This window comes from Eublepharis macularius, chromosome 2 (assembly GCF_028583425.1).
Source record: "Eublepharis macularius isolate TG4126 chromosome 2, MPM_Emac_v1.0, whole genome shotgun sequence".
Lineage (NCBI taxonomy): Eukaryota > Metazoa > Chordata > Lepidosauria > Squamata > Eublepharidae > Eublepharis > Eublepharis macularius.
Genome location: NC_072791.1, coordinates 164,853,776 through 164,866,901, shown reverse-complemented (window position 1 = coordinate 164,866,901; position 13,126 = coordinate 164,853,776). Strand labels below are relative to the sequence as shown.

Sequence of the window (13,126 nt, the reverse complement as noted above, 5' to 3'; positions counted from 1 at the left end):
TCCTGAGCTGACCTATATGACTGATAGTTACTGACCCAGCCAGGACCAGCATGGGCTATACTGCCTGTATTACAGGTTTTCTGTGTTCATTGTGGGAATTCCTGGGAATAAAGGAATTCAGACTGCTGAATCAGGAATGTAGGAATCCGTGGTCTGGCTAAACCTTGTAACCAAGATTCTACATCTTGGAGAGTGAAGCAGAATAAACGGTGGAGATATAATTTGATAATGTTGAATTAAATCAATCAAGTATGATTGATTTGGAATGGAATTATCTCCCCAGGGAGATTCATCCCTCCCTTCCAATCACTGTCTTTCACCAGCAGGTGAAGATTTTGTTTTATCCTCTTTGCTGTTTGTTTTTAAAAACTGTTTTTAAATATCTTTTTACTTGTTCGCTCTCTTGAGAGCCCTAATTGGGCAGAAATGCAGCATACAAATAATTTAAATAAATACGTACATACATGGCTTCACCAGCAATTCTGGCAGCTTATTCTTTGTAGTGCATCCTTTTTTTTTAGTGGAATGATAAAACAGCAGAAGAGAACCAGGCTGGTTCTGTTGGTAGAGAAAGGGGGACTTGGGGAAGTTATAAAGAACTGAATGTAACCAAGTTTGTATCTTAACTCAGGCAAACAAGCCCTGTTTCTTCAGCCATCTTCAATTTATAAGTGACTAGTGCCTGAGCATCATGTCACACTGTGGATCTGTTTTTCTTTGCTTCTGAAACAGTCCCCACATCCAAGCCATTCATTCCAACAGGAAGGCTCTGTCTTTGCCTCATCCTGATGAAATTCTAAATTAGTCTTTGTGTTTCACTGCCTGAAGGCACCAAGAAAGGCATGACGGCTTGTAATGTGTAAGAATCAATTATGGGATACTTGTTTCATCTTTAAAAGCTGCGTGCTGGTATCCTTCGTTAAAGACAACATTTGCTTTTTTCTTCTGTTGCTATTTAAGACTGCAATAATACATCAGTGGGCTGGCATTACTGTCAAATGACAGTGTGCTCCCTAGAATTTAAAATAATTTAGCCTTGTATCAGTAATAGTTCCCAAGGCATTTGCTGCCTGACAGTAATATCCTTTGTGTTTTAAGATCTTAAATCATTTGAAGAAACAATTTCGGACATGCCTTTTTGATCTTCCTAAATTAAAGATCCTATATATTAGATAGCATCCCTGTGGTATAAATTAAGGTCCACAAGCCTCAATTAACAAGGAGCTAATAAAATGTATTGTCGACCAATTAGAAAAAATGTAATTGCTTGATCATAGGGGTTTTATGGGTATATTATATAATAAAAGCTCAGCTATAATACTAAGAAACATTAATTCCTCTCCCCCCCCACCACCACACCAGTTGTTTTAAGGATCTTTTTGCAATGAGAATTTTTTTACCTGAACACTTAATGTTCATATGATACAGTTCTTATGAAGCCTCTGGAACTAGTTCATGCTTCTTCAGAACTGTGAGATATTATATCTCATCAGAATTTCAAGTCAATGGTAGAAAGTGTATGGAATGCCTGCACAGGTTGTTGCTCACCTCTGGATGCCTATATGGATTCCTGATCCTGACCTCTTGCTTCCGTGCCTGCTAAACTTAGAAAATTCAGCTCTTTGTATGATATGTATGTTAGTTGCTAGGCATACATATAGATCTGAAAGGAATGTGAGGATTGCTATAATGGCTTCATATATCACAAAGGCTCTGATGGTTTCCTATGACAGTTTCCTGTGCAGGAATCTGGAAGGGAGACTGTTCTAGGTCAGTGCAGGGTCTCCAAGTATGGTTTAGTGTTTTTCCCTCTCTCTCATGAAAAATGTTATAAACTTGCAAAGAACTTAAATAAGTTGCTCTGGTTTGATGACATCAAACCAGAACTTACTGTTTATGTCTGTTCCGCCTTAGAGTATGAATTTGTGAAATCTCTTTTAGAAAGGAGGGTTGTTAAAAAAAGAATTAGAAAGACTGACACCTGTCCCCATCCATAGAACATCTCCCACAAGGGAAGTTTTCCACAACTGTTAAGTCCAGAAATTTGTACCATAAAATGAAATATACCATGTTGTCAGTGGGTTGTGTCTTGTATACATGGTCAGCTTCATCACTTGTGTTGACTCTGCAATTCTGCCTCGCTATGCAGGCTATCTTAGTCAAGCAATGGTACCACGTAACCTGTGAGGAACATGATCTGGGTGGGGGGAATAAAAATGCACGCACACCTTAGCTCCAAACCCCCTTTGGTGCTGAATATTGTTTCCTTCATCAGTGCAATGTGTAGGAGTTTTCCTAAGTCCACCCTGTTTCTGCAAGGATGTGTGCTGATTACCACGTTTTCATTACCTTTCATTTTGTACAGGATACAGATCATGAGGCTCGTGTGGAAGAGGCAATAACTCGAACACTGATATGTGCAATCAAATCTGCAGACCGCCTCAGTGCTTCCGAGTCCTGGCTCAATCCCACAGAGGTTAGGTTTCCTTTTTGTTGTTGCTTCTCATGGTTGGTAAACATCCAGTATTAAAATTATTTTTAAAGCATTTCTAGGTAATGCTGTATGGCTGCTCCCCATCTTCTTGGTTTGGCTCTTCAGGTCAAAACCATAAATCTAGGAGGGAAGCATCATGTCTATTCCTGCACCAAAATCACAAATTCAGTGCTGTAGACTGCAATTCTCTGTCTCTATAGATGTATGGATAGATAGACACAGATACCTAGGGAGAGGAATATTGAGGCAGTGAGAGGAGGACAGGGAATTATATCATATTAAGAAGACCTCAGGGCATGTGTCATGAAGAACTTAAGCTATTCATCTAGTGCACTCTTGATCCATTTTAAAAAGAACCGTCTGGATTTGACTGAACACCTTTACATGTTACTGTGGTATAGGGACACTTTTCAAGGAGATTAGGATTTTGCACTTTTAAGACACATTGCATCCAAAGTTCCATAGGAACAACAGGGTGCTCATGAAATTCTTGCCTAAGCAGCTTGTTCATTTACTTCTGTGAAATTAAAAAATCCATGTGGTGGTTTTTGGGGTGTGCCATATCAGTTGAATAGGAAAGTATTATACGATGGAAACGGCATGTACACATGGGATATCCTGCACCTGCAAATAACTTCTGGACAACAGAAGATACTAATATGTTGAGCCAGTTCTAAACAAGTCAGTGTATGTAGCTAATTACATATTTCTGGGCTTCATGCTATCAGAGAACCTGAGTTAAAATCCTTAATGATTTTCCTTATCAGGCATGCTGTGCCTCTCATAATAGTAATTAGAGTTGAAAATTTAATCTGTTAGATTAATTGATTTTTAAAACTTTTGATGAACTAAAAAGGTATCCTTAATTAATTCAGCATTACATCTTTATAAAAAAAGTATTGTGAATAAAGGAAGTAAGGAATGCCTCTTTCAAGAGAACACTTGCTGTGATCATTGTTTTCTGTGTGCAAATGTGATTTATTGTCCTAAATAAAGCTACACGTTTCTAAACCCATGGATTTAGAAGAATGTAACTCAGTTTAGGATTGCACTGTAAAACTCATACAATTAATTGATGAAGATTTGCTTACCTAGCAGTGCAATCCTAAGCAGTTACACCTTTCTAAACCCATTAACTTCAGTGGACTTAGAAAAATATAACTGCATAGGATAGCACTTTGGGAGACAGCCATATTAATTCTTCTTTTCTATAAGCTGAAAATGTCTTCTGCTCATAGAAGCCTTGTTGAACACATTTTGCTAGAAGAGTGCAGTAGAAAAGTGAAAATAAAACTGAAGATATTTTTCTACTTTCCCAAGAGTCTCCAAAAGCAGTAAGGTTGCTGTAGAATTTATCTATTGTAGGTTCACTGTGTGAACTCTTGCCCAAGCATAAGTGCAAGCAGAGTAGCAACTATCTTCTCTTTGTTCATAGTTCTTTGGCTACAACTATATAATAACAACAACAACAACATTCGATTTATATACCACCCTTCAGGATGACTTAACACCCACTCAGAGCAGTTTACAAAGTATGTCATTATTATCCCCACAACAAAACACCCTGTGAGGTGGATGGGGCTGAGAGAGCTCCAGAGAGCTGTGACTGACCCAAGGTCACCCAGCTGGCTTCAAGTGGAGGAGTGAGGAATCAAACCTGGCTCTCCAGATTAGAATCCCACACGCTTAACCACTACACCAAACTGGCTCGCCAGACACCATGCAAAAGTTTTAAAATCACACAACCCTCTACCTACTAGCTCATAGTCTAAATAAAATAGGAAGCAGAAAAAGAAAAAGTAAATTGGAAATAAGGACAAGAATGACTGATACACTCATGTTATTTGAAGAGAATCTGGCAATACTTCCTGTAAGTGGGGAAAGATTGAATGGACTGGATGTCTGCTGGTAAACCCTAATGTAAAACCTCCCAAATTAAGAAAAAGAAATAGACATTATGATTTGGACAGCAAGGGTATTCAAATAAAGTAAAAGCAAAGAACATAGTTGAGGAGGAGTAAATGTACAAGTAAGTACTAAGCATACTAGGATATTAGCTTGATGTCTGAATATGTTAATATTTTATATTACAGATTGAAGTGACATCCCATGAAACCAATCTTCAATACTTAAATGCAGCTATGTCTGCATATCTAGAATATCAGAAGATAAATAAAATCGAACACAGAGTCCCTGGAACTCATAAAACTGAGAGGACTTTTGAAGACTCACATAAAAGAAAAAAAGTCCAAGTGAATGCAGAAGAGAGCTTCAAACTGATGCCCTATGAATCTAATCTTGCAGTCATCAAAACAAAAAAGTTGGAAAAAATCCCCTTTGGACAAAATCTCTTTAAGGTTTTGCCTCAGTCTCAGCAAACAAACCCAACAGGAACCACTGACTACAAAGCCTTTCTCAGTGAAACTGAAGGACACTTTGGAGAATTGCACTGCACAGGGACAACATCTGTATTGAATAACGATTCTGCAGCATTTGTAGATCTGAAGGATCCAGGCGGTATTGCCGGCTCCACACAAGCAGTCATTTGTACAAATGATTTGCTAGATTGTGTGCTAAATCCACAAGTCATCAGTTTAATGGTTCAGCTTTTGTTGGAGAGAGTGAGGCTTGTTTAGCATCGGCATACTTGTCGTCTTGAAAATAAAGACCTAATGAGAAATGTAGTCTGCGAGGTTTTTTAGCTCCCATACTAAATATAGACTTGTAGCATTTTCTAAAAACTCAGTTTTCACACAGCATAGCAGCAAAGTATGTCAGTGCTTCAATAGCATCCATACTTTGAAGGCATATGAAAATTATACAGCGGTAATAACACTTAGTGTACATCACACTTCACACATAATATTTCTGGCAGTAATGGTCAGTGTTGTTGTTATTCCCGTATTTCTGATGCAGAGACACCATCCCTGAAGTTCATGGCTAAGCCAGGGTCTGAACGAGAGGTTTATAGCTCATGTTCTGAGCCATTATACTACATTAACACTGTCTGACAAGGAGAGCTTTGACTCCTAAAAGCTCATACTCTGGAAATTTAGTTGGCCTCTAAGGTGCTATTGGACCTGGATCTTGCTCCAACTACAGACCAACACAGCTACCCACCTGAAACTAGTATTGTCATATCCCCCACATAACCTATTGACATGCCAAATATAGATGACTCAGAGAAATCCAGGGCACAGCAGCACAGAGTGGTGGTGGTGTTTTTAATCCAGAATCAGATGTTCTCCTTGAGCACCCCTGAAGCTCCCAAGGCTTGTATGCCTGGTATCACTTCCCCACCTATCTGCACATCAGAAGGCAACTATAATCAGACTAGCATATACCACAATATCTTCACAAAGGAAATGGTATGATAGAACTCTTGCTTACTTTGTTCTTAGCAGTTTTCGGAGGGTGATGGTAGAGATTTCTTCCAAGCTTCTAGTTTGATGCTAACATCCCAAAAGCTTGGCTTTGATTTTTGTCTAGAGGAAATCACTTCAATCTAGTTATCCCTTACTGCTACAGACATGTTGATGCATATACCTATTTCCTCTATCCACACAGATAAAAAGCAACACAAGAATTGTGTCATGCTAATTAGCTGAAAAATACCATTTTCCCTGTAGGCACTATATTGTTTATCTATTGAGCTACCCCCGGAGTTTGTTATGTGCATCTGTTCACAAACACATCTGTTCTCAAAAGCACCAAACAATGTGTTTACAAACACACAAAAACTCATATCTCCCTTCCATTGGCATTTGCTTGATGAGGGTCTTTGCAAAGCAACTCCTTAAAAATCAACTGTATAAGAAGGCTTTCTGTACACACCTGGTAGGATCCAATGCTGTCTATAACATAGCAGGTCTGAAAATCTTTTACCACTCTACTGGTTAGTTCAGGTTTCATTGATAAATGACTCTGGCCAATCACCAGAGAAAGTGGGAAGAAATCAATGGGTGGAAGAAATAGGCACATATTTTTATGGTCTCTGGCTTACAAGGGTTTGCTCCCCCTTTTTTTGGAAGTTGAATTAATTGTCAAGAAGGATAAGGGTAAGGGATTAATGTCCTGTGAACTACTAGTTGTTCTTGTCAGGGGATATATTGCTGAATTATCTTGGCAAAAGCCTTACTATACAAGGCAGTAAGAAACGGTTACAGTCCTCTGCAGTTTTTTACACTTCTTGCTTTACCTGCAGCAACAGTACAGAATGATGCTGGCTGCCATCGAAGTTAGGCATACTTCAACCCTGTTGATTTCACTAGCACTTAAATGTGCATCATAGTGCATTGCATTGGATTGTGGGGGCCATTGGGTCTAGTCTTTTTAAATGGGATTCCCAGTAAAAAAAAGAGTACCATGATGTGCATACCCTTTTGTAAAGTGGGGCATGCTCCTGTGGTTGTAGCCTGAAATAAATTTTCCAGATGTCCAGAGTAAGCCATGTTTACTGTACATAGCTAATACTGATCAATATATCTAATCCTCAACATGGCCAAGTCTATGGATACTTAAATCCAGAGTTGTGAACAGACAAAATCTTTCTACAAATCTGAAAAACTTCCCAGGTTTGCTGAAAAATCTGAAATCTTATCTATATATATAAAGACAAGTGTCCTGACTGACTCATTAACGCCCAGCCCAAACCCCTGGACCTTGAAACGTGAAATTTGGGCAGGACGTTCCTTTTGTGATGTAGGGGCTCACTAAGAAGGGATTTTAAGAAATTTGCCCCCTAAGGGGGTAAAAAGGGGTAAAATGTGTTTCCCCATAGGAATACAGCTTCCCTGTGTGGCTGGCAGGGTGCTCCTCCCCCACCCCCGCCAACTGCAAACTCTGCTTCCCTGAGGTCATTTGCATATGCGGCCTTGATTAGTCACCATCCCAACTTTCTAAACGGTATGAAGGACACATGCAGTGCCCCAGGACACATTCAATGGCTCCCAGTGATTGAATGTGTTCCGAGGTAAAAATATACCTCCCAGTCTGCCCTTCTAGGGTTGCCAATCTCCCTGTGGGGCCTGGCTTTCCTGTGTGGCTGGCAGGCTGATGGGTCAGCTGTGGAACTCTGTGTTCTGAGGTAAAAATCAGGTAAAGGAAACTGCAGACAGTTGAAGAAAGACAGTACAGGACTCCTGAATAGGGATTTTATATAAAAGTCAGTATGACAACTGAGTTCTTAAATGTTCATGGGGAGATGGTACACAACCTTTCTAGGGGCCATTTCAATGCGAGCCTCTCACATGAACCTGCCAAAGTGCACACCTTACTACCCCTCCCTCAGTCCAACTTCACCTCACACCTCTTGTAGCCATCACCTCTTACTGCCACCAAGAAGCTTTCTGGCAGATGTCGGGCAAGATACACCAACACTAAAAAGAGTAAGCAACTTAGAGATGTGGCAAGGAAATCTGCACGTCCTGCTCCTGCAGTGCACCAAACAGCAGTGGCCAAATACCAGCAAGATCACCCCAAGGTGCACAGACCTGCAGAGTCTATGAGCAAAGCAATCCTGGAAGACAACTAGAGAGCTGCTCACTTCCATGGAAGGTCAAGGCTCACTCAGGCATGGCAGATGATCCTTCACTACCTTCAAGCTACCTCTTAACCTCATCCATGCAGAAACACCCCTGTTCAGCATCTCAAAACAAAGCAACATGGCCCAAGTGCTGTGGAACTGTAAACTCATTGTTTGGGATGAGAGCACCATGGCACTTAAGGGGTGTTTTGAGGCACTGAGCATAACCCTCAAAGATGTCAGGGGCAACGAGAGAGCGATGGGGGAGTCACAGTGCTGCTGGCTGGAGACTTTTGGCAGACTCTGCCAGTAGTCCTAAGGGGAACTCAAGCTGACGAGGCTACCATGTGTGTCAAGGTGTCGTATCTGTTCCCCTCATCAGGAAACTCTCACTAAGAAAGAACATGAGGGTCCACTTGAGAGATGAGGTGTCTGCTGGGGAATTCTCAGAACTCTTATTAAAAATAGGGGACGGAGCGTATCCTGAGTCCAAAGGAAAGGTGACCATCCCTGCAGGCCTGGGCACAGTACTGACAACCCTAGCAGACCTAATAGACCCTGATATCATCACTATCACAGAGAAGTCCATGGACTGGCTGTGCAAGCATGCCATTCTGATCCCCCAGATCATGAAGTGAATGGCATTGTTCCATCTGCATACGCCAACTGAGTGATGAGCTAATGTGCAATTTGTGACCATCCATTAGACAATGTTACCTGTGAGGAAGTTATGAGTATGAAACGGGTATTGGGAATGTGCTGACTGGAACCCGTAGGCTGATGGTTTGAAGAAACGCTCAGCTACAGCTCTTATGCTGAATAATGGAACTGGATGTCATCGACTTGAAGTTTATTTGAAATATTGGAGTCTTTACCTTCACTGGTTGGACGTTGATAAGTATTGACTGATCTTGTTGAACACTGACTGATGAACTCCACCAGTTGGACTTGGATGAATATTGATTGATTCTGTTGTTATATGTAATTAATTAGTATTGGATTTATTGATTCTTGCACTTTACTAGCACCTTGCACTTTAAAATATATATAAAAATACATAAAATTAATTTCTTGGAATTTGTTTGTGGAACCTTTGAGTTCCTGAACACCGCATTTTTCTGGTAGTATTTGACTGTGTTATCTAGTGGGGCCCATTTAGGTTTAGTCTTGCTATGACGATGAACAAGTCCCAGGGGCAGACACTGAAGGTGGTAAGAATTGACTTGAGGGAGGACTGCTTCTCACATGGGCAGTTCTATGTGGCCTGCTCCAGAGTGAGCTCACCCAGTAGCCTGGTGATCCTAGCAGCTGAGGGAGAAACCACCAATGAGGTCTACAAAGAGGTCCTTCAGTAGAAAAAAAAAGATTGTACGTATTTTTTTCACTTTTTTATTGCACTACAATCTTTTCCTTTTAAAATCTCTTCAATAAATGTTACATTTTGAAATTCACTTCATCAGTTTTCGGCATGAACACGCTTCACTTTATTCAAACACTTTTGTGAAGCTTGGATATGCTATTATACTACAAAACCAACTCAACCCCGCCCCCCACAAACTAAAAAATGATACATACCCATAAATATTATAACTGGATTTAAAGTAGTTAAATACCATAGCAAAGCATGGGCATCAATCTAGTGTACATATAAATACATGCATTGGGGGTTATAAATACACACACCCACATTGGGGGTTAAAAAAGCCCAAATTATAGAAGCAGTGCCTGTGGCTCTAAGAAATGAATGCCCACGGTGGCCATTGCTAGACAGCCACACAGTACTGTTCTGCCAGCCTGCCAGCCTTGGTTTCTGTCATTAAAAAACAGGGCCCTTCCCAGGGCTGCTTTGAGGGAGGAAGCAGGGGCAGAATGGGAGTGAAAAAATGACCCTGGGAAAGGGCCCCATCTCTGGCCCATCCTGACCAACCCCCACCCAAGGAGGGAGGTGGAGAGAAAGAGACAGTCTGCCTGCTCCACCCACCAATTGGCAGGGTACTATCTCCTTTACCTTGGATGGGCTGGGCACCAGCTGCCATTGCCTTGAGTGGGGCTGGGCCAGGTGACTCACCTTATGTGGGGCTAGGGTAGGCCAGACCACTCCCCCTCACTTTGTGTGAGGCTTGGGTACTACTTTTTCCTAGATTATGTAGAGCTCAAGTGAGCCAGAGAAATACCTTCTGCCACTCAGCTGAACTGGCTCAGCTGGGGGGCATTAGCCTACTGGGAGGTGTCTGGGTACCAGTAATGGCCAGTCTGTTCCTTAGAGGAATCATGGCCAGCCTGGCAACAACTTACTACTACAGGACTTGTGAGACTCATCCAGGCTCCACTGCTCACAACAGTTCAATAGCATCCTCCCATGAAAGGCTGTGTTCTGTAGTGGTTAGTGGTGGACTAGGATTTGGGAGATGCAGGTTCAATTCCCTGCTCTGCCCTGGAAGCTTGCTGGGTGACCTTGGGCCAGTCACAAATTCTCAGCCTAACCTATCTCACAGGTTTGTTGATAAAATGGTGGCAGGGAGAATGGTATAAGCTGCTTCATATCCCTATTGTGGAGAAAGACAGGTATAAAAAAATAATAAATATAGCCGAACATGGGGACCCAATAAAGGTAGGTGGGTGAGTGGGTGGGAAGGCAAGAAGGAAGCAAGGAAAAGTGAGTGTACGGAGGTTGACCAGGAGGAGGAAGGAAAAGGGAAATATTTGGAGGGAGGCGATACAGGATCCCCACCATGTACAGGGCCTGACTTTGCAACTGACAGTGCACAACTGGGCCATAGTTTTCTCAGGTAGAAGCTTTTGTTAATTAATTACACCGTCTTTGCCTTCCTCTACCTGCATGTCTGCCATTTTCCTCCTTTCTGTTCTTCTCCCCCCGCCCATTAGTCAAAGCATATGCAATCCCTTCCATATATTGATTTCAGCAAAAAAAAAAATCCTCAGGCCATATTAGACCATTCCAGCAGGGTTATATGTGAATATATGGCCTGAATCTCCTGTCCATTATTTGAGAAATCTAACATGCAACAGTGAGTTATAAGAGCAATTCTAACCAGATCTATTCACAAGTAAGTAATATTTTATTCAGTGGGCCTTAGTCTCAGAAAAGAGTTTTTAGGAAGGCAGCCCATGACTGCTTAAATTCAGATATCTGCTCAGAGAGAAACAATACTTTAATTTCTATCCTAACAGTTAAACTTCCCTGCTGGCTTATGACTATTTTGATAAAATTCACATCTATTAGAATTGACCCCTTTCCTTTGTATACCTTTTGCTCCCATGAAGATACAACACTTTACTTATTAAGATTTATTTCATGTTATAAATTAGTTGTCTCCCAATTAATTTTTGCTCCTGTGATATTCTTCTATGGTCTCATTTGCATTTGTTTCTTTTACCCACAAGTAATTAATCAAAGGTTCTCAGCAGGGATTTACTTTTACTATGAAGCAGTTCTGACACACACACCCCCATAAAGATAGGTTTGGCAGGCATGTTATAAAGGCAATGTGAATCTTCACCCAGCTCTAATTGCCTTTTATGGAGAAAGCTAATGCTACATCCTTTACTTCTAGCTGGCTAATAAGCTACTATGCGCTGCTTCGTACCATAAAGCTTGGTTGGAATAATTTAAAATGAAGGTTTTGACAGTCCTGACATTCATCTACATGGCTTTCTAAAAAATTTTTTAAAAATCCATCCCAACTGGCTGCCAAATTCTCCATTTAATCTAAACTGGTACTTAGTTCATTGTCTGTTTTCCTTGAATAAAATTGTCATTGCGGGGACCCAAAATGTGATGCAGACAAGAAAAAAATATCCAGTGGATCTTATATTACAAACTAGAGACGGGCACAAACTGAAATATGAACCAAAGTTCAGCACGAACCGGGCCGGTTTGTGGTTCGTGAACCAGCAGTTTGTCAGAGCCCATTTCTGATGAACCACCACGAATTTTAGGCTGGTTCATTTGGTTTGTTTTTTGGTTCGTCACTGCGGACAGCTTGGCGCCGATCAATCAGTTTCCTAAGCAACAGGGGATGGACTTCCTGCAGTCCTTCTGATCCAGAAGTGGCCTTCTGCTGGCCCTGAAGTGACCTTCTGTTGAGCTGGAAGTAACGATTTGCTGACACGGATGTGACATTTTCACAAACTAAACGAACCAGTTCGTGAACTGGGACAGGTTCATGAAAGTTTGTGGTTCGTGAAATGTGACGAACCACAAACTGCACGGTTTGTTTGTTTTTCTGGTTCATGCCCATCTCTAGTACAAACAAAGCAGAGTCACATCCTTCTAAGTCCATTGAAATCAATGGGCTTAAAAGGATGAGACTCTGCTTAGGACCCATGCTGTTAGCATCCCATGTTAAGCATCCCATGTTAAGGCTCCTGAAAATATTGCTGTGGCAAAGCAGGAGTTTTCTTTGATAAACAATTGCAACATGCAGCAACAAGGGATGGTTCTTGTAAGCTGATCATGTGATCCCTTTCATCATAGTGTTGCATAGCGGTTAGAGTTTCAGACTAGGAAATCTGAGTTTCAGATCTGGGAAATGCAGCTTCAAATGCCCCTCTGCCACAGAAGTTCGCTGGGTGACCTTGGGTCAGTCCCACACTTTCAGCCTAACCTCCTATCACACAGCTTTGTGGTAAGGATAAAGGAAGGAGAGGAGAAGTATATAAACTACTTTGGATCTCCACTGGAGAGAAGGTTGAGACATAAATGAAGTAAATAAAATAAATATTCTTTTCCGGTTTGGGTATTTTCCCACTGCATCAAAACATACTATTCTTGCTCCAACTTTAAGACCATTCATCATCTATAATCAATGTCCCCGTGCTTATTAAATTATTACCATTCTTGCAAAAGGTGGATTTGGCATTAAAGTTACTAGGAATTTTCGGGGGGGTGGGGCTGCCGCCACCATGGGAAGCCACTTGGGCTGTTACACCAATGCAATCATAGAACATCTACAGAAAACGTTTACAATGCATTCTTAAGCAGGTATATTTAGAAGTAGATTCCACTTATTTCAAAGGAATTTACTCTTTTTTGTTTTTTTTAAAAAGAATTTTTATTGGATGGGTCAAAGTACACCAATCATAAT

General features: G+C 41.1%; 1 protein-coding gene across 2 annotated transcripts in view; it reads left to right on the top strand.

The window, feature by feature from the left end:
* HSPBAP1 (HSPB1 associated protein 1) overlaps positions 1 to 5,174 on the top strand; it is a 66,805-nt gene extending 61,631 nt beyond the window's left edge. For both annotated transcript variants that reach the window (XM_054972398.1, XM_054972397.1), the window contains exons 7-8: positions 2,366 to 2,476; positions 4,588 to 5,174. In XM_054972398.1, the coding sequence (XP_054828373.1) occupies positions 2,366 to 2,476; positions 4,588 to 5,130 (654 nt within the window). In that variant the 3' untranslated portion in view covers positions 5,131 to 5,174. The remainder of the gene's footprint in view (positions 1 to 2,365; positions 2,477 to 4,587) is intronic.
* The last annotated feature ends 7,952 nt before the right edge of the window (positions 5,175 to 13,126 follow it).